The 20,399-nt window shown below is 56.0% G+C and overlaps 2 protein-coding genes and 1 long non-coding RNA gene across 7 annotated transcripts in view; 2 read left to right on the plus strand and 1 right to left on the minus strand.

Moving 5' to 3' along the window:
- The window catches only part of SPTBN4 (spectrin beta, non-erythrocytic 4), a 64,106-nt gene extending 49,085 nt beyond the window's left edge, over positions 1-15,021 (plus strand). For 3 of the 5 annotated variants that reach the window (XM_072920968.1, XM_072920966.1, XM_072920969.1), the window contains 7 exons: positions 1,834-2,030; positions 3,997-4,385; positions 4,475-4,547; positions 5,621-5,907; positions 8,238-8,411; positions 8,741-8,783; positions 14,418-15,021. In XM_072920968.1, the coding sequence (XP_072777069.1) occupies positions 1,834-2,030; positions 3,997-4,385; positions 4,475-4,547; positions 5,621-5,907; positions 8,238-8,411; positions 8,741-8,783; positions 14,418-14,564 (1,310 nt within the window). In that variant the 3' untranslated portion in view covers positions 14,565-15,021. The remainder of the gene's footprint in view (positions 1-1,833; positions 2,031-3,996; positions 4,386-4,474; positions 4,548-5,620; positions 5,908-8,237; positions 8,412-8,740; positions 8,784-14,417) is intronic. The other 2 variants (XM_072920970.1, XM_072920967.1) reach the window with 1 other exon arrangement.
- LOC121468955 (uncharacterized) overlaps positions 1-20,399 on the plus strand; it is a 2,238,800-nt gene extending 2,218,401 nt beyond the window's left edge. Inside the window, 1 exon segment of the mRNA XM_072920965.1 lies at positions 19,019-20,399. Coding sequence (XP_072777066.1) covers positions 19,019-19,953 — 935 coding nt within the window. The 3' untranslated portion in view covers positions 19,954-20,399.
- On the minus strand, positions 1,910-2,655 carry LOC140681347 (uncharacterized). Its single transcript, XR_012052533.1, has 2 exons — positions 2,587-2,655; positions 1,910-2,353 (listed from the first exon to the last, which is right to left on the minus strand). It is a non-coding gene; the product is annotated as an uncharacterized lncRNA (long non-coding RNA).

The raw sequence follows: 20,399 nt of genomic DNA on the forward strand, positions 1-20,399 counted from the left end.
ATGAGGAACACCAAATTATGGGGAACACCAAATTATGAGGAACACCAAATTATGGGGAACACCAAATTATGAGGAACACCAAATTATGGGGAACACCAAATTATGGAGAACACAAAATTATGAGGAACATGAAATTACAGAGATCACCAAATTATGGGGAACACCAAATTATGAGGAACACCAAATTATGGGGAACACCAAATTATGAGGAACACCAAATTATGGGGAACACCAAATTATGGAGAACACAAAATTATGAGGAACATGAAATTACAGAGATCACCAAATTATGGGGAACACCAAATTATGAGGAACACCAAATTATGGGGAACACCAAATTATGAGGAACACCAAATTATGGGGAACACCAAATTATGGAGAACACAAAATTATGAGGAACATGAAATTACAGAGATCACCAAATTATGGGGAACACCAAATTATGGGGAACACCAAATTATCGGGATCACCAAATTATGAGGAACACCAAATTATGAGGAACACCAAATTATCAGGATCACCAAATTATTGGAAACACCAAATTACGGGGAACACCAAATTATGAGGAACACCAAATTATGGAGAACACCAAATTATGAGGAACACCAAATTATGAGGAACACCAAATTATTGGGATCACAAAATTATGGGGAACACCAAATTATCAGGATCACCAAATTATGAGGAACACCAAATTATGAGGAACACCAAATTATCAGGATCACCAAATTATCAGGATCACCAAATTATGAGGAACACCAAATTATGGGGAACATCAAATTATGAGGAACACCAAATTATGGGGAACACCAAATTATTGGGATCACCAAATTATGGGGAACACCAAATTACAGGGAACACCAAATTATGGGGAACACCAAATTATGGGGAACACCAAATTATGGAGAACACCAAATTATGGAGAACACCAAATTATGGGGAACACGAAATTATGAGGAACATCAAATTATGAGGAACATCAAATTATGAGGAACACCAAATTATGGGGAACACCAAATCACAGGGAACACCAAATTATGGGGAACACCAAATTATCAGGAACACCAAATTATGGGGAACACCAAATTATGAGGAACATCAAATTATGGGGAACACCAAATTATGGGGAACACCAAATTACAGGGAACACCAAATTATGAGGAACATCAAATTATGGGGAACACCAAATTATGGAGAAACCAAATTATGGAGAACACCAAATTATGGGGAACACCAAATTATGAAGAACACCAAATTATGAAGAACACCAAATTATCAGGATCACCAAATTATGAGGAACACCAAATTATCAGGATCACCAAATTATGGGGAACACCAAATTATGGGGAACACCAAATTATGGAGAACACCAAATTATGGGGAACACCAAATTATGGAGAACACCAAATTATGAGGAACATGAAATTACAGGGACCACCAAATTATCAGGATCACCAAATTACAGGGAACACCAAATTATGGGGAACACCAAATTATCAGGATCACCAAATTATGATGAACACCAAATTATGAGGAACACCAAATTATGGGGAACACCAAATTATGAGGAACACCAAATTATGGGGATCACCAAATTATGAGGAACACCAAATTATGAGGAACACCAAATTATCAGGATCACCAAATTACAGGGAACACCAAATTATGAGGAACATCAAATCATGTGGAACACCAAATTATGGGAGACACCAGACTATGGGTGACACCACATTATGAGGGCCACCAGATTATGGGTGGCCCCGGTCTCTGAGGTGACCCCAGCCTCCGCGAGGAGCCCGCGGCGGTGACGGGCGGCCCCGGCTGTGCCGGCAGTGCGCGAGGTGCACCAGTTCGCGCAGGAGGCCGTGGTGGCCGACGCGTGGCTGACGGCCCAGGAGCCGCTGCTGAAGAGCCAGGAGCTGGGCAGCAGCGTGGACGAGGTGGAGCAGCTGATCCGGCGGCACGAGGCCTTCCGGAAGGCGGCGGCCGCCTGGGAGGAGAGGTTCAGCTCCCTGCGGCGCCTCACCACGGTACGGCCACCGCGGCGCCGGGGACATCCCCGGGGCTGGGTCCTGCTCGGGGTGGGGACAGCTGTGGCTCAGCAGAACCATCTCCTGATCGGACCTTGATCTTCATCCTGTTCCCGTCTCTGTCGCTGTTTCCATTGATGGCTTCATTCTCTCCATCTCTGTCTCCATCCATGTCTCCATCCCATCTCCACCTCCATCACACCTCTGTCTCCATCTCATCTCCATCTCCATCCCTGTGCCCGTCTCATCTCCATCATCTCCCAACATCATCTCCATCTCCATCTCATCTCCATCCCAATCTCCATCTCTATCCCCATCTCCATCTCCTCCATCTCCTCCATCTCCATCTCATCTCCATCCCCGTCTCTATCTCCATCCTCATCTCCATCTCCATCTCCATCCTCGTCTCCATCTCCATCTCCATCTCCATCCCCGTCTCTATACCATCTCCATCTCATTTCCATCTCATCTCCATCTCCATCCCATCTCCATCTCCATCTCCATCTCCATCTCCATGTCATCTCCATCCCATCTCCATCTCTATCCCCATCTTCACCTCCTCCATCTCCATCTCCTACATCTCCTCCATCTCCATCTCATCTCCATCCCCGTCTCCATCTCCATCCTCATCTCCATCTCCATCCCCATCTCCATCCTCATCTCCATCTCCATCTCCATCTCCATCTCCATCTCCACCCCCATCTCCATACCACCTCCATCTCATTTCCATCTCATCTCCATCTCCATCTCCTCCATCTTAATCTCCTAAATCTCCTCCATTTCCATCCTCATCTCCATCCTCATCTCCATCTCCATCTCCATCTCTGTCTCCACCATCTCCATCTCCTCCATCTCCTCCATCTCCATCTCATCTCCATCCCATCTCCATCTCCATCTCCATCCTCATCTCCATCTCCATCCCCATCCCCATCTCCATCTCATTTCCATCACACCTCTGTCTCCATCTCATCTCCATCTCCATCCCTGTCCCTGTCTCATCTCCATCATCTCCACCAACATCATCTCCATCTCCATCTCCATCTCATTTCCATCTCATCTTCATCCCCGTCTCCATCTCTATCCCCATCTCCTCCTCTTAATCTCCTAAATCTCCTCCATTTCCATCCTCATCTCCATCCTCATCTCCATCTCATTTCCATCTCATCTTCATCCCAATCTCCATCTCTATCCCCATCTCCATCTCCTCCATCTCCATCTCATCTCCATCCCCGTCTCCATCTCCATCCTCATCTCCATCTCCATCTCCATCTCCATCCCCATCTCCATCTCATCTCCATCTCCATCTCCATCTCATCTCCATCCCAATCTCCATCTCTATCCCCATCTTCATCTCCTCCATCTCCATCTCATCTCCATCCTCATCTCCATCCTCATCTCCATCCCTGTCTCCATTTCCATCCTCATCTCCATCTCCATCTCCATCCCCGTCTCTATACCATCTCCATCTCATCTCCATCTCCATCTCATCTCCATCTCCATCCCTGTCCCCGTCTCATCTCCATCATCTGCACCAACATCATCTCCATCTCCATCTCCATCTCATTTCCATCTCATCTCCATCTCCATCCCATCTCCATCCCAATCTCCATCTCTATCCCCATCTCCATCTCCTCCATCTCCATCTCATCTCCATCCCCGTCTCCATCCTCATCTCCATCTCCATCTCCATCTCCTCCATCTCCATCTGATCTCCATCTCCGTCTCCATCTCCATCCTCATCTCCATCCAAATCTCCATCTCTATCCTCATCTCCATCTCCATCTCCATCTCCATCTCTATCCCCATCTCCATCTCCTCCATCTCCATCTCCTACATCTCCTCCATCTCCATCTCCATCTCCATCCCTGTCTCCATACCACCTCCATCTCATTTCCATCTCATCTCCATCTCCATCCCATCTCCATCTCCACTGTTTCCACCTCATCCCCACCCCACCCACGCTCAGATCGAGAAGCTCAAGGCCGAGCAGAACCAGCAGCCGCCGACGCCGCTCCTGACCCGTAAATTCCCGGGGGATCCGGCGGGAGGAGCGGGAGGAGCGGGAGGTGGGGACACTCCCCGGCCGGAGCCGCGTGTCGCCTACGTCCGGCACGAGCTGCGGCCGGAGCGCCTCCAGCCCAAGCTGGACCGTGTCCAACCACTGGCCACCGCCGGAGGAGCCGAGGAGCCGCCCGTGGCCACCGTCACCGAGCCCGTGGTGGCCACCAAGCCTGAAGAACCCGGTGAGGTCCGGCCGGGGCCGGTGGAGCGGCGCCGGGAGCGCCGGGAGCGCCGGCTGGAGCGGCAGGAGTCCAGCGAGCCGGAGCCGCCGCGGCACGACGGGAAGAGCGGCGGGTGAGCGAGGGGACGCCGCGGGGACAGCGGGGACAGCGGGGAGGGGACACGGTGGGGTGACGCCACCGTGGTCCCCAAATGTCCTCCAGCAGCAAAGCCACCCTGGCCGACATCGTGGAGCAGCTGCAGGAGAAGGAGGCGGGTGGCCCCGTGCCGGCTTCGGTGAGTCCTTGGTGGCCTTTTGGTGACCCTTTGGTGGCCCCAAGGTTTCCTCTTTGTGTCCCTTTGGATTCCCTTTGGTGTCCCCTCAATGTTCGCCGGAGATCCTCCAGTGTCCCACTGGAGATCCATCACTGTCCCCTCATTGTCCCAGTGGGTGACCCCTCAGTGTCCCCTCACAGATCCCCTCAGTGTCCCACTGGTTGTCCCTTCAATGTCCCCCTGGAGATCCCCTCAATGTCCCCTCATTGTCCCCCTGGAGATCCCCTCAATGTCCCCTCATTGTCCCACTGAATGTCCCCTCCATGTCCCATTGGAGATCTCCTCAATGTCCCCTCATTGTCCCCTCAATGTCCCCCTGGAGATCCCCTCAATGTCCCCTCCGTGTCCCCCTGGAGATCCCCCAGTGTCCCCTCAGTGTCCCCTCAATGTCCCATTGGAGATCCCCCAGTCTCCCCTCAATGTCCCCCTGAAGATCCCCTCAATGTCCCCTCCATGTCCCACTGGAGATCCCCTCAATGTCCCCTTCATGTCCCCCTCAATGTCCCCTCAATGTCCCCTCATTGTCCCCCTGGAGATCCCCCAGTGTCCCCTCAATGTCCCCTCATTGTCCCCCTGGAGATCCCCCAGTGTCCCCTCATTGTCCCATTGGAGATCCCCTCAGTGTCCCACTGGATGTCCCTTCAATGTCCCCCTGGAGATCTCCTCAATGTCCCCTCCATGTCCCCCTGGAGATCTCCTCACTGTCCCCTCCATGTTCCCCTGGAGATCCCCTCATTGTCCCCTCAATGTCCCCCGGAGATCCCCTCAATGTCCCCTCATTGTCCCATTGGAGATCCCCTCAGTGTCCCCTCAATGTCCCCTCAATGTCTCCTCCATGTCCCATTGGAGATCCCCTCAATGTCCCCTCCATGTCCCCCTGGAGATCCCCTCAATGTCCCCTCCATGTCCCATTGGAGATCCCCTCAATGTCCCCTCCATGTCCCCCTGGAGATCCCCTCCATGTCCCATTGGAGATCCCCCAGTGTCCCCCTGGAGATCCCCAGTGTCCCCTGACTGTCCCCTGCTGTCCCCAGCCCCGTGACCGCGACTCTCCCGCCCGTCTCCCCGCGGGCCCCGAGGCCCTCCCGGAGAGGACCCCCCGGCCGGAGCGTCCCCGGGCGCGGGACCGGCCGAAGCCGCGGCGGCGGCCGCGCCCCCGGGACTCGGCGCAGGGCCCGGGGGAACCGCGGCGCTCGCGGTCGGCGCCGGCGCAGGGCAGCGCGCCACCACCGCCACCACCGCCCACCCACACGGTGACACACGAGGGGTTCCTGCTGCGCAAGCACGAGCTGGACGGTGCCGGCAAGAAGGCGTCCAACAGGTCTGGGGGAGGGTCTCCAAGGGTTGGGGTCCATCAGTGGAAGGGCTTCATCAAGAGTTGGGGGTTCTCCAAGGGTTGGGGTTACCCAAGAGTTGGGGGTTCTCCAAGTGTTGGGGGTTCTCCAAGGGTTGGGGTTCTCCAAGAGTTGGGGGTTCTCCAAGGGTTTGGGTTTCTCCAAGAGTTGGGGCTTCTCCAAGAGTTGGGGCTTCTCCAAGGGTTGGGGGTTCATCAATGGAAGGGGTTCTCCAAGTGTTGGGGTTTACCAAGAGTTGGGGGTTCTCCAAGTGTTGGGGTTTACCAAGAGTTGGGGGTTCTCCAAGGGTTCAGGTTTGCCTGTGGAAGGGGTTCCCCAAGAGTTGAGGGTTCTCCAAGAGCTTGGGGTTCTCCAAGGGATCAGATTTGCCTGTGGAAGGGGTTCCCCAAGAGTTGGGGGTTCTCCAGTGGTTGGGGTTCCCCAAGAGTTGGGGGTTCTCCAAGAGTTGGGGTTCATCAATGGTCCAGCAGGATCTGGGGGTTCAGCAACAGTTGGAGGTTCTCCAAGGGTTGGGGTTCCCCAAGAGTTGGGGCTTCTCCAGGGGTTGGGGATCATCAGTGATCCACCAGAATTTGGGGCTTCTCCAAGGGTTGGGGTTCATCAGTGGAAGGGGTTCATCAAGAGTTGGGGGTTCTCCAAGGGTTGGGGTTCCCCAAGAGTTGAGGGTTCTCCAAGAGTTGGGATTCCCCAAGAGTTGAGGGTTCTCCAAGGGTTCGGGTTTGCCTGTGGAAGGGGTTCCCCAAGAGTTGAGGGTTCTCCAAGGGTTGGGGTTCTCCAAGAGTTGGGGGTTCACCAAGTGTTGGGGTTCATCAGTGATCCACCAGAATTTGGGGCTTCTCCAAGGGTTGGGGGTTCTCCAAGGGTTCGGGTTTGCCTGTGGAAGGGGTTCATCAAGAGTTGGGGGTTCTCAAAGGGTTGGGGTTCCCAAGGAGTTGGGGGTTCTCCAAGGGTTGGGGGTTCTCCAAGGGTTGGGGTTCTCCAAGAGCTGGGGGTTCTCCAAGGGTTGGGGTTCCCCAAGAGTTGGGGGTTCTCCAAGGGTTCGGGTTCCCCAAGAGTTGGGGGTTCTCCAGGGGTTGGGGGTTCATCAGTGGAAGGGGTTCATCAAGAGTTGGGGGTTCTCCAAGGGTTGGGGGTTCTCCAAGTGTTGGGGTTCCCCAAGAGTTGGGGGTTCTCCAAGTGTTGGGGATCATCAGTGATCCACCAGAATTTGGGGCTTCTCCAAGGGTTGGGGGTTCTCCAAGGGTTGGGGTTCATCAGTGGAAGGGGTTCATCAAGAGTTAGGGGTTCTCCAAGAGTTGGGGTTCATCAATGGTCCAGCAGAATCTGGGGGTTCAGCAAGAGTTGGGGGTTCTCCAAGTGTTGGGGGTTCTCCAAGGGTTGGGGTTCCCCAAGTGTTGGGGGTTCTCCAAGGGTTGGGGTTCTCCAAGAGTTGGGGTTCCCCAAGAGTTGGGGCTTCTCCAAGGGTTGGGGTTCTCCAAGAGTTGAGGGTTCTCCAAGGGTTGGGGGTTCATCAATGGAAGGGGTCCCCAAGAGTTGGGGGTTCACCAAGTGTTGGGGATCATCAGTGATCCACCAGAATTTGGGGTTTCTCCAAGGGTTGGGGCTCATCAGTGGAAAGGGTTCCCCAAGAGTTGGAGGTTCTCGAAGGGTTGGGGTTTACCAAGAGTTGGGGCTTCTCCAAGAGTTGGGGGTTCACCAAGAGTTGGGGTTCTCCAAGGGTTGGGGTTCTCCAAGAGTTGAGGGTTCTCCAAGGGTTGGGGGTTCATCAATGGAAGGGGTTCATCAAGAGGTGGGGGTTCTCCAGTGGCTGGGGTTCCCCAAGAGTTGGGGGTTCTCCAAGGGTTGGGGTTCCCCAAGAGTTGGGGGTTCACCAAGGGTTGGAGTTCTCCAAAGGTTGAAGCTTCACCAAGGGTTAGGGGGACATCAGTGGAGGGAGTTCTCCAAGGGTTGGGTTGGGTTCATCCATGAAGAGGGTCCCCCAAGGGTTGGAGGTTCACCAGTGGTTGGGGTTTCACCAGGACTTGGAATTCCCCAAAATCTGGGGATTCACCAGTGGTTGGAGGGTCCACCAAGGGTTGGGCTTTCTCCAAGGGTTTGGTGTCCATCTATGGAGAGGACCCACCAGAATTTGGGTGTCCACCACGAGCTGCGGCTCCCCAGTGAAGGACATTGACCAAAATCTGGGAATTAATCAAAGATAAGAACGTTCATCCAACAAACCACCAAAATTTGGGGGCCCACCAAAACTCAGCTTTTCCTAAAACCTGGTGGTCACCCCACGTCCCACCACGAGCAGGTCGTGGGTGAACCTCTACTGCGTCCTGGCCAAGGGCGACCTGGGCTTCTACAAGGACGCCAAAGGTCCCGCGGCCGGGGCCACCCACGGCGGGGAGCCCCTGCTGAGCCTCCACCGCGCCACCGCCGAGGTGGCCAACGACTACAAGAAGAAGAAGAACGTCTTCAAGCTCAAGTGAGTTTTGGGGTTGGTCGGTTTTTGGGATGTCCGATGACACTTTTGGGGTCTCTGGTGTCATTTTTGGGTTCTCCTGCTGGTTTTGGTGGCTCTGACACCCGTTTTGGGGTCTCCTGTTTTATTTGGGTGGGTTTGATGTCGCTTTTGGGATCTCCGATGTCGTTTTTGGGGTCTCTGATGTGATTTTTGGGATCTCGTCTTGATCTTGGTGGTTCTGATGCTCCTTTTGGGGTGTCCGACACAATTTTTGGGATCTCCTGCTGACTTTGGTGGCTCTGAGGCCCCAAAGTCCAGGGGGACACGGTGACAATGTCCCTGTCTTGTAGGACCGGCGACGGGAGCGAGTTCCTGCTGCAGGCCAAGGACGAGGTGCAGCTTTGGGGGGTCTCTGGAGGGTTTTGGGGTGTCTGATGGTGCTTTTGGGTTGGTGATTTGGGGGTTGGGTGGGGTGGTGATTTTGGGGGGTCTGATGGTGATTTTGGGGGGTCTGATGGTGATTTGGGGGGTCTGATGGTGATTTTGGGGGGTCTGATGGTGATTTTGGGGGGTCTGATGGTGATTTGGGGGGGTTTCGTGGTGGTTTTGTGGTGGTCTCATGTTGATTTTGATGGGTCCCCAATCCCATTTTTGGTGTCCCTAAACCCATTTTCAGTGTCCCTGACCCCATTTTCGGTGTCCCTGACCCCATTTTTGGTGTCCCTGACCCCATTTTTGGTGTCCCTGACCCCATTTTCAGTGTCCCTGACCCCATTTTCAGTGTCCCTGACCCCGTTTTCGGTGTCCCTGACCCCGTTTTCGGTGTCCCTGACCCCATTTTTGATGTCCCTGAGCCCGTTTTCGGTGTCCCTGACCCCATTTTCGGTGTCCCTGACCCCATTTTTGATGTCCCTGACCCCATTTTCGGTGTCCCTGACCCCATTTTTGGTGTCCCTGACCCCATTTTTGGGGTGTCTGACCCCATTTTCGGTGTCCCTGACCCCATTTTCAGTGTCCCTGACCCTGTTTTTAGTGTCCCTGACCCCATTTTCGGTGTCCCTAACCCCATTTTCGGTGTCCCTGACCCCATTTTCAGTGTCCCTGACCCCATTTTCGGTGTCCCTGACCCCATTTTCAGTGTCCCTGACCCCATTTTCGGTGTCCCTGACCCCATTTTCAGTGTCCCTGACCCCATTTTCAGTGTCCCTGACCCCATTTTCGGTGTCCCTGACCCCATTTTCACTGTCCCTAACCCCATTTTCAGTGTCCCTGACCCCATTTTCAGTGTCCCTGACCCCATTTTTGGTGTCCCTAAGCCCATTTTTGGTGTCCCTAACCCCATTTTCGGTGTCCCTGACCCCATTTTCAGTGTCCCTGACCCCATTTTTTGTGTCCCTGACCCCATTTTCAGTGTCCCTGACCCCATTTTTGGTGTCCCTGACCCCATTTTTGGTGTCCCTAACCCCATTTTTGATGTCCCTAAACCCATTTTCAGTGTCCCTGACCCCATTTTCGGTGTCCCTGACCCCATTTTCGGTGTCCCTGACCCCATTTTCGGTGTCCCTAACCCCATTTTCGGTGTCCCTGACCCCATTTTCGGTGTCCCTGACCCCATTTTTGGGGTGTCTGACCCCATTTTTGGTGTCTCTAACCCCATTTTTGGTGTCCCTGACCCCATTTTTGGTGTCCCTGACCCCGTTTTTGGTGTCCCTAACCCCGTTTTCGGTGTCCCTGAGCCCATTTTCGGTGTCCCTAACCCCATTTTCGGTGTCCCTAACCCCATTTCAGTGTCCCTGACCCCATTTTTGGGGTGTCTGACCCCATTTTTGGTGTCCCTGACCCCATTTTCGGTGTCCCTGACCCCATTTTCCGTGTCCCTGACCCCATTTTCAGTGTCCCTGACCCCATTTTCCGTGTCCCTAACCCCATTTTCGGTGTCCCTGACCCCATTTTTGGTGTCCCTGACCCCATTTTCAGTGTCCCTGACCCCATTTTCGGTGTCCCTGACCCCATTTTCCGTGTCCCTGACCCCATTTTCGGTGTCCCTGACCCCATTTTCGGTGTCCCTAACCCCATTTTTGGTGTCCCTAACCCCATTTTCAGTGTCCCTGACCCCATTTTCGGTGTCCCTGACCCCATTTTCGGTGTCCCTAACCCCGTTTTTGATGTCCCTAACCCCGTTTTTGATGTCCCTGACCCCATTTTCGGTGTCCCTGACCCCATTTTCAGTGTCCCTAAACCCATTTTCAGTGTCCCTGACCCCATTTTCGGTGTCCCTGACCCCATTTTCAGTGTCCCTAAACCCATTTTCAGTGTCCCTGACCCCATTTTTGGGGTGTCTGACCCCATTTTCAGTGTCCCTAACCCCATTTTCGGTGTCCCTGAGCCCCTTTTCAGTGTCCCTAACCCCGTTTTTGATGTCCCTGACCCCATTTTCGGTGTCCCTGACCCCATTTTCGGTGTCCCTGACCCCATTTTCGGTGTCCCTGACCCCATTTTCAGTGTCCCTCACCCCATTTTCGGTGTCCCTGACCCCATTTTCGGTGTCCCTGACCCCATTTTTGGTGTCCCTAACCCCATTTTCGGTGTCCCTCACCCCATTTTTGGTGCCCCTGACCCCATTTTCGGTGTCCCTGACCCCATTTTCAGTGTCCCTGACCCCATTTTCGGTGTCCCTGACCCCATTTTCGGTGTCCCTGACCCCATTTTCGGTGTCCCCAACCCCATTTTCGGTGTCCCTGACCCCATTTTCGGTGTCCCTGACCCCATTTTCGGTGTCCCTGACCCCATTTTCAGTGTCCCTGACCCCATTTTCGGTGTCCCTGACCCCATTTTTGGTGTCCCTAAACCCATTTTCAGTGTCCCTGACCCCATTTTTAGTGTCCCTAATCCCATTTTCAGTGTCCCTGACCCCATTTTTGATGTCCCTGACCCCATTTTTAGTGTCCCTAATCCCATTTTCAGTGTCCCTGACCCCGTTTTCAGTGTCCCTGACCCCATTTTCGGTGTCCCTGACCCCATTTTTGGCATGTCTGACCCCATTTTCGGTGTCCCTGACCCCATTTTCGGTGTCCCTGACCCCGTTTCGGTGTCCCCGACCCCATTTTCAGTGTCCCTGACCCCATTTTCGGTGTCCCTAACCCCATTTTTGGTGCCCCTGACCCCATTTTTGGTGCCCCTGACCCCATTTTTTGTGTCCCTGACCCCATTTTTGGTGTCCCTAACGCCGTTTTCAGTGTCCCTGACCCCATTTTCGGTGTCCCTGACCCCATTTTCGGTGTCCCTGACCCCATTTTCGGTGTCCCTGACCCCATTTTCGGTGTCCCTGACCCCATTTTTGGTGTCCCTAACCTCATTTTTGGGGTCCTTAACTCGATTTTCTGTGTCCCTGACCCCATTTTCGAGGTCCTAGACCCCATTTTTCATGTCCCAAAACCCATTTTTGGGGTGTCTGACCCCATTTTCAGTGTTGCTGGCCCCATTTTCGGTGTCCCTGACCCCATTTTTGGTGTCCCTGACCCCATTTTCTGTGCCCCGACCCCATTTTTGGTGTCCCTAACCCCATTTTCAGTGTCCCTGACCCCATTTTCGGTGTCCCTGACCCCATTTTCGGTGTCCCTGAGCCCATTTTCGGTGTCCCTGACCCCATTTTCGGTGTCCCTGAGCCCATTTTCGGTGTCCCTGACCCCATTTTCAGTGTTGCTGGCCCCATTTTCGGTGTCCCTGACCCCATTTTTGGTGTCCCTGACCCCATTTTCTGTGCCCCGACCCCATTTTTGGTGTCCCTAACCCCATTTTCAGTGTCCCTGACCCCATTTTCGGTGTCCCTGACCCCATTTTCGGTGTCCCTGACCCCATTTTTGGTGTCCCTGACCCCATTTTCTGTGCCCCGACCCCATTTTTGGTGTCCCTAACCCCATTTTCAGTGTCCCTGACCCCATTTTCGGTGTCCCTGACCCCATTTTCTGTGCCCCGACCCCATTTTTGGTGTCCCTAACCCCATTTTCGGTGTCCCTGACCCCATTTTCGGTGTCCCTAATCCCATTTTTCGTGTCCATAACCCCATTTTTGGTATCCCTGACCCCATTTTCAGTGTCCCTGACCCCATTTTTGGTGTCCCTGACCCCATTTTCGGTGTCCCTGACCCCATTTTCGGTGTCCCTGACCCCATTTTCGGTGTCCCTGACCCCATTTTCAGCGTCCCTGACCCCATTTTTGGTGCCCCTGACCCCATTTTCAGTGTCCCTGACCCCATTTTCAGTGTCCCTGACCCCGTTTTCAGTGTCTCTAACCCCATTTTTTGTGTCCCTAAACCCATTTTTGGTGTCCCTGACCCCATTTTTGGTGTCCCTGACCCCATTTTCGGTGTCCCTGACCCCGTTTTCAGTGTCCCTGACCCCATTTTCGGTGTCCCTGACCCCATTTTCAGTGTCCCTGACCCCATTTTCAGTGTCCCTGACCCCATTTTCGGTGTCCCTGACCCCATTTTCGGTGTCCCTGACCCCATTTTCAGTTCCCTAACCCCATTTTCGGTGTCCCTGACCCCATTTTTGGTGTCCCTAACCCCATTTTCGGTGTCCCTGACCCCATTTTCAGTGTCCCTGACCCCATTTTTGGTGTCCCTAACCCCATTTTCAGTGTCCCTGACCCCGTTTTTGGTGTCCCTGACCCCATTTTCGGTGTCCCTGACCCCGTTTCGGTGTCCCTGACCCCGTTTCGGTGTCCCTGACCCCATTTTCAGTGTCCCTGACCCCATTTTCAGTGCCCCTGACCCCATTTTCGGTGTCCCTGACCCCGTTTTCAGTGTCCCTAATCCCATTTTCAGTGTCCCTGACCCCATTTTCGGTGTCCCTAACCCCATTTTCGGTGTCTCTGAGCCCGTTTTCGGTGTCCCTAACCCCATTTTTGGTGTCCCTGACCCCATTTTCGGTGTCCCTGACCCCGTTTTCGGTGTCCCTGACCCCGTTTCGGTGTCCCTAACCCCGTTTTGGTGTCCCTAACCCCATTTTTGGTGTCCCTGACCCCATTTTCGGTGTCCCTGACCCCATTTTTGGTGCCCCTGACCCCATTTTCAGTGTCCCTGACCCCATTTTTGATGTCCCTGACCCCATTTTCAGTGCCCCTGACCCCATTTTCGGTGTCCCTAAACCCATTTTCGGTGTCCCTCACCCCATTTTCAGTGTCCCTAACCCCGTTTTTGATGTCCCTGACCCCATTTTTGGTGTCCCTAATCGTGTCCCTAAGGCCATTTTCAGTGTCCCTGAGCCCGTTTTCAGTGTCCCTGACCCCATTTTCGGTGTCCCTAACCCCATTTTCAGTGTCCCTGACCCCATTTTCGGTGTCCCCAACCCCATTTTCGGTGTCCCTGACCCCATTTTCAGTGTCCCTGACCCCATTTTCAGTGTCCCTAACCCCATTTTCGGTGTCCCTGACCCCATTTTCAGTGTCCCTGACCCCATTTTCAGTGTCCCCTACCCCATTTTCAGTGTCCCCTACCCCATTTTCGGTGTCCCCAACCCCATTTTCGGTGTCCCTGACCCCATTTTCGGTGTCCCTAACCCCATTTTCGGTGTCCCTGACCCCATTTTTGGTGTCCCTGAGCCTGTTTTCAGTGTCCCTGACCCCATTTTTGGTGTCCCTAATCGTGTCCCTAATCCCATTTTCGGTGTCCCTGAGCCCGTTTTCGGTGTCCCTGACCCCATTTTCGGTGTCCCTGACCCCATTTTCAGTGTCCCTGACCCCATTTTTGGTGCCCCTGACCCTGTTTCGGTGTCCCTGACCCCATTTTCAGTGTCCCTGACCCCATTTTTGGTGTCTCTAACCCCATTTTCAGTGTCCCTGACCCCATTTTCGGTGTCCCTGACCCCATTTTCGGTGTCCCTGAGCCCGTTTTCGGTGTTCCTGACCCCATTTTCAGTGTCCCTGACCCCATTTTCGGTGTCCCTGACCCCATTTTCGGTGTCCCTGACCCCGTTTTGGATGTCCCTGACCCCGTTTCGGTGTCCCTGACCCCGTTTTGCCCTCCAGGAGGACATGCAGGGCTGGCTGCGGGCGCTGGCCGCCAGCGCTCAGGAACACGCCGAGCTGGCCCGGTGGCACCAAGGCCTCCTCACCACCTCCTCCACCGACGAGGGGCTCCCCCGGCGCGACCCCGACCGGCCCCGGCGGAAGTGACCCCCTCGAACCCCCACTTTGGGCTTCTGGCCCCCCAAAAAACCCACATTTTGGGGTCCTGGCCTCCTCCAAAAATCTATATTTTGGGGTCCCACCCCCATCACGAGCCCTGGGTTGGGAGTCCCAAGCCCCGATTTTGGGGTGCAGGCCTCCCCAAACTCGAATGTGGGGGTCCAAGCTCCACCCCAAACCTCGGTTTTGGGGTCCTGGTCCCCCCAAACCTCAATCTCGGGGCCCTGGCTTCCCCAAAATCCAAATCTGGAGTCCTGGTTTCCCCGAAACGCTAATTGTGGGATCCTGCCTACCCCAAAACCCGACTTTGGGGTCCTGGCCTGCCCAAAACACCAAATTTGGGGTCCCAGCCGCCTTCTCTCCCCCAGCACAAGCCATAGACAGCCGGGGGGGCCCCAGCGCCGCCGTTGTACAAATGTAATAAAGCACCCGCTGCACCCCAAAATGGGCTGGGGCATTTTGGGGGGGCGTGGGAAGGCTTGGGGCATCCTGGGAGGGTTTTGGGGGGTCCTGAGGGGATTTGGGAAGTCCTGTGGGGGGTTTGGAGGAGTCTGGGGGGATTGGAGGAGGTCCTGGGGAGACTTGGGGGAGTCCTGGAAGGGTTTTGGGGGAGTCATGAAAGGGTTTTGGGGGAGTCCTGGGAGGGTTTTGGGGAGTCCTGGGAGGGTTTGGGGGAGTCCTGAAAGGGTTTTGGGGGAGTCCTGGGAGGGTTTGGGGGAGTCCTGGGAGGGTTTGGGGGAGTCCTGGGAGGGTTTTGGGGGGTCCTGAGGGGATCTGGGAAGTCCTGGGGGGGGGTTTGGAGGAGTCTGGGGGGATTGGAGGAGATCCTGGGGAGACTTGGGGGAGTCCTGGAAGGGTTTTGGGGGAGTCCTGAAAGGGTTTGGGGGAGTCCTGAAAGGGTTTTGGGGAGTCCTGAAAGGGATTTGGGGGAGTCCTGGGAAGGCTTGGGGCATCCTGGGAGGGTTTTGGGGGGTCCTGAGGGGATTTGGGAAGTCCTGTGGGGGGGTTTGGAGGAGTCTGGGGGGATTGGAGGAGATCCTGGGGAGACTTGGGGGAGTCCTGGGAGGGTTTGGGGGAGTCCTGGGAGGGTTTGGGGGAGTCCTGAAAGGGTTTTGGGGGAGTCCTGAAAGGGTTTTGGGGGAGTCCTGGGAGGGTTTTGGGGGAGTCCTGGGAGGCTTTGGGGGAGTCCTGGGAGGGTTTGGGGGAGTCCTGGGAGGGTTTTGGGGGAGTCCTGGGAGGGTTTTGGGGAGTCCTGGAAGGGTTTGGGGGAGTCCTGAAAGGGTTTTGGGGGAGTCCTGGGAGGGTTTGGGGGAGTCCTGGGAGGGTTTGGGGCATCCTGGGAGGGTTTTGGGGTGTCCTGAGGGGATTTGGGAAGTCCTGTGGGGGGTTTGGAGGAGTCTGGGGGGATTGGAGGAGATCCTGGGGACGCTTGGGGGAGTCCTGAAAGGGTTTTGGGGGAGTCCTGGGAGGGTTTGGGGGAGTCCTGGGAGGGTTTGGGGGAGTCCTGGGAGGTTTTGGGGGAGTCCTGGGAGGGTTTGGGGGAGTCCTGGGAGGGTTTTGGGGTGTCCTGAGGGGATCTGGGAAGTCCTGTGGGGAGTTTGGAGGAGTCTGGGGGCATTGGAGGAGATCCTGGGGAGGCTTGGGGGAGTCCTGAAAGGGTTTTGGGGAGTCCTGGGAGGGTTTTGGGAGTCCTGGGAGGGATTTGGGGGAGTCCTGAAAGGGATTTGGGGGAGTCCTGAAAGGGTTTGGGGGAGTCCTGGGAAGGCTTGGGGCATCCTGGGAGGGTTTTGGGGTGTCCTGAGGGGATCTGGGAAGTCTTGGGGGGGGTTTGGAGGAGTCTGGGGGGATTGGAGGAGATCCTGGGGAGGCGTGGGGGAGTCCTGAAAGGGTTTTGGGGGAGTCCTGGGAGGGTTTGGGGGAGTCCTGGGAGGGTTTGGGGGAGTCCTGGGAGGGTTTGGGGGGAGTCCTGGGAGGGTTTGGGGGAGTCCTGGAAGGGTTTGGGGGAGTCCTGGGAGGGTTTTGGGGGAGTCCTGGGAGGGTTTTGGGGGAGTCCTGAAAGGGTTTTGGGGGAGTCCTGGGAGGGTTTGGGGGAGTCCTGGGAGGGTTTGGGGGAGTCCTGGGAGGGTTTGGGGGAGTCCTGGGAGGGTTTGGGGGAGTCCTGGGAGGGATTTGGGGGAGTCCTGGGAAGGCTTGGGGCATCCTGGGAGGGTTTTGGGGTGTCCTGAGGGGATTTGGGAAGTCCTGTGGGGGGTTTGGAGGAGTCTGGGGGGATTGGAGGAGATCCTGGGGAGACTTGGGGGAGGCCTGGAAGGGTTTTGGGGGAGTCCTGAAAGGGATTTGGGGTGTCCTGAAAGGGTTTTGGGGGAGTCCTGGGAGGGTTTGGGGGAGTCCTGGAAGGGTTTGGGGGAGTCCTGGGAGGGTTTGGGGGAGTCCTGGGAGGGTTTGGGGGAGTCCTGGGAGGGTTTGGGGGAGTCCTGGGAGGGGTTTGGGGAGTCCTGAAAGGGATTTGGGGAGTCCTGAAAGGGTTTTGGGGGAGTCCTGAAAGGGTTTTGGGGAGTCCTGGGAGGGTTTGGGGGAGTCCTGGGAGGGTTTTGGGGAGTCCTGAAAGGGTTTGGGGGAGTCCTGGGAAGGCTTGGGGCATCCTGGGAGGGTTTTGGGGGGCCCTGAGGGGATTTGGGAAGTCCTGTGGGGAGTTTGGAGGAGTCTGGGGGGATTGGAGGAGATCCTGGGGAGGCTTGGGGGAGTCCTGAAAGGGTTTTGGGGGAGTCCTGGGAGGGTTTTGGGGGAGTCCTGAAAGGGTTTTGGGGGAGTCCTGGGAGGGTTTTGGGGAGTCCTGGGAGGGTTTGGGGGAGTCCTGGGAGGGTTTTGGGGGAGTCCTGGGAGGGTTTGGGGGAGTCCTGAAAGGGATTTGGGGGGAGTCCTGAAAGGGTTTTGGGGGAGTCCTGGGAGGGTTTGGGGGAGTCCTGGGAGGGTTTGGGGGAGTCCTGGGAGGGTTTGGGGGAGTCCTGGGAGGGTTTTGGGGGAGTCCTGAAAGGGTTTTGGGGAGTCCTGGAAGGGTTTTGGGGAGTCCTGGAAGGGTTTTGGGGGAGTCCTGGGAGGTTTTGGGGGAGTCCTGGGAGGGTTTGGGGGCGGCCGGGGTGGACGTGGGGGTTCCCGGTGTTTGTGCGAGAAGGGATGGAGGAGGAGAAGGAGGTGGGGATAGAGAAGAGGAGGAGGAGGGGAGGGATGAAGGAGGAGAAGGAGGTGGGGATAGCGAGGGGGAGGACGGGGAAGGAGGAGGGGGGATGGAAGGGAAGGGATAAAGGAGGACAGGCGGGAGGGGACGGGACACAGGAGGAGGAGGAGGAGGAGCGATGGAAGATGAGGGATGAGGGAGGAGGAGGCGGCGGGATTAGAGAGCGGGAGGAGGGGAAGGAAGGGGAGGGAGGGAAGGGCAGGGATGGAGGAGGAGCGGGAGGTGGGCTTAGGGAGGAGGAGGAGGAGGAAAGGGGATGGAAGAGGAGGAGCGGCAGGAAGAGGAAGAGGAGGGACAAAGCGGATCGAACAGAGCAGAGAGAATCACGCGGTCGAGCCCTGCCTGAAGTCGCAGCCCCCACCTGTGGGATCATCGCCCCCCATCCCGCAGGTGAGCGGGGAGGGGGAGCTCGGGCCCGATCTCCCGGGGGGTGCCTGGGTTGGGTTTTTTGGGGGGATGTTTGGAGAAGGAAGAACTGCGAAGCGGAGCGGAAAAGGCCCCTTGGGGGGACTCCTTGGAGCCCCGGCAGCCCAGAGCAGAGAAGGAGGGGAGAAGGGAGCCCGGGAGCCCAAACAGCCCCGGCACCCCTGGATGGGGAGAGCCAAGAGGGGGGAGCTTTTGGGATCGCTGGGACTCCCGGCAGCCTGGGGAGGGCGGGCAGTGAGGAGAAGGGGGACCCCCAATCCAAGCGTGACCCCAGCAGCTGGGACAGGGGGGAGCCCCGAACAGCAAAGGGGAGGCAGCAGGGACGGGGAACTCCCGGGAGGCTTTTTCAGGGCTGGATCTCGGTGTTCGGGAGGTTTTTATGGAGCCCAGGAGGGCAGGGACTTCCAGAGATGGACTGGGGCAGAGGAGCTTCCAACTCCACGTGCTCATCCCTTGTTTTCCCCAAACCAGGATTCCCATTCCCAGCCCCTGGGAGGCTGCGAGGAAGAGGAAGAGCCTCTCCTTGTCCTTCCTCCCCCAGGGCAGGAGCTGAGGATGGAGAGCAGGGAGGACAAATCCCCGCGGCAGAACCTGGTGGGAGAGGCCGTTTTGAGCGGCTCCAGGGCGCAGGAACCCGACGGGGAGGAAAAGCCCCGGAGATCCCGCACGAGGAGGGGCTGCAAAGGCAGATCGCGGGGATCTGAGGGGGAAAGACCCACCCTGGGCCGGGGAGGCGGCCGGAGATGGAGCCAGAGCTCGGAGCTGGGGGTCCCTGAGCAGCTCCATGATGGGGAGAAGCCCCACAAGTGCTCCGAGTGTGGGAAGAGCTTCACATGGAGATCCGAGCTGATCATGCACCAGAGGATCCACACTGGGGAGAGGCCCTACGAGTGTGGGGAGTGTGGGAAGAGCTTCAGTTGCAGCTCCAAACTGATCATGCACCAGAGGATCCACACTGGGGAGAGGCCCTACGAGTGTGGGGAGTGTGGGAAGAGATTCTCACAGAGCTCCAGCCTGATCAAGCACCAGAGGATCCACACTGGGGAGAGGCCCTACGAGTGTTCCAAGTGTGGGAAGAGGTTTCCGACCAGCTCCTGTCTCCTCCGGCACTATCAGAGTCACACAGAGGAGAGGCCCTTCTGCTGCCCCGACTGTGGGAAGGGATTCAGGAGTAACTCAGACCTCATCAAGCACCGGAGGAGCCACACTGGGGAGAGGCCCTACGAGTGTTCTGAGTGTGGGAAGAGCTTCACCGAGAGCTCCAGTCTGATTGTGCACCAGAGGATCCACACTGGGGAGAGGCCCTACGAGTGTTCTGAGTGTGGGAAGAGATTCTCACACAGCTCCCACCTGATCACGCACCAGAGGATCCACACCGGGGAGAGGCCCTACGAGTGTTCCAAGTGTGGGAAGAGATTTTCAGACAGCTCCAGCCTGATCAGGCACCAGAGGTTCCACACCGGGGAGAGGCCCTACGAGTGTTCTGAGTGTGGGAAGAGGTTTAACAGAAACTCCCATCTCCTCCGGCACTATCAGAGTCACACAGAGGAGAGGCCCTTCTGCTGCCCCGACTGTGGGAAGGGATTCAGGCACAACTCCCACCTCACCAGGCACCGGCGCATCCACACTGGGGAGAGGCCCTACGAATGTTCCAAGTGTGGGAAGAGATTCTCCAGGAGCTCTCACTTGACCCGACACCAACGGAGTCACCAGTAAGAGAAGCCCTGCGAGTGCCCCGAGTGCGAGAAGAGCTAAACTCCATCCCACACTGGAGGACCCACACTGGGCACAGCCCTGGTGACCCACATTCCCTGTGATCCATGTTGGGAACACACCTGGCTGCTTCTCCTTTTGTGTTTACCTGCATTGTTTTCTGTTCTCCACCTCTCTGTGCTCCGAAAGCCAAGAGGGATCGATCTTTCACCTCAAAACCACTCACATCCCACTGAAAACAACTGAATTTTAACCCTCAGAGACTCAATCCCACCTCAAAAAAAACCTGAATCTCACACCAAACTCACTCGATTCCACAGCTGCCAGGCTGAGATGGGTATAGGAGGAGACTGGGAGAAGTGGGATCCCAGTTTAGAGCGGTGGGATGGGGATTGTGTGGGGCTGGGTGGCTGCGATGTATTTGATAGCAAATAAAACTTTCAGACTTA

Source organism: Taeniopygia guttata, chromosome 34 (genome assembly GCF_048771995.1).
Source record: "Taeniopygia guttata chromosome 34, bTaeGut7.mat, whole genome shotgun sequence".
Lineage (NCBI taxonomy): Eukaryota > Metazoa > Chordata > Aves > Passeriformes > Estrildidae > Taeniopygia > Taeniopygia guttata.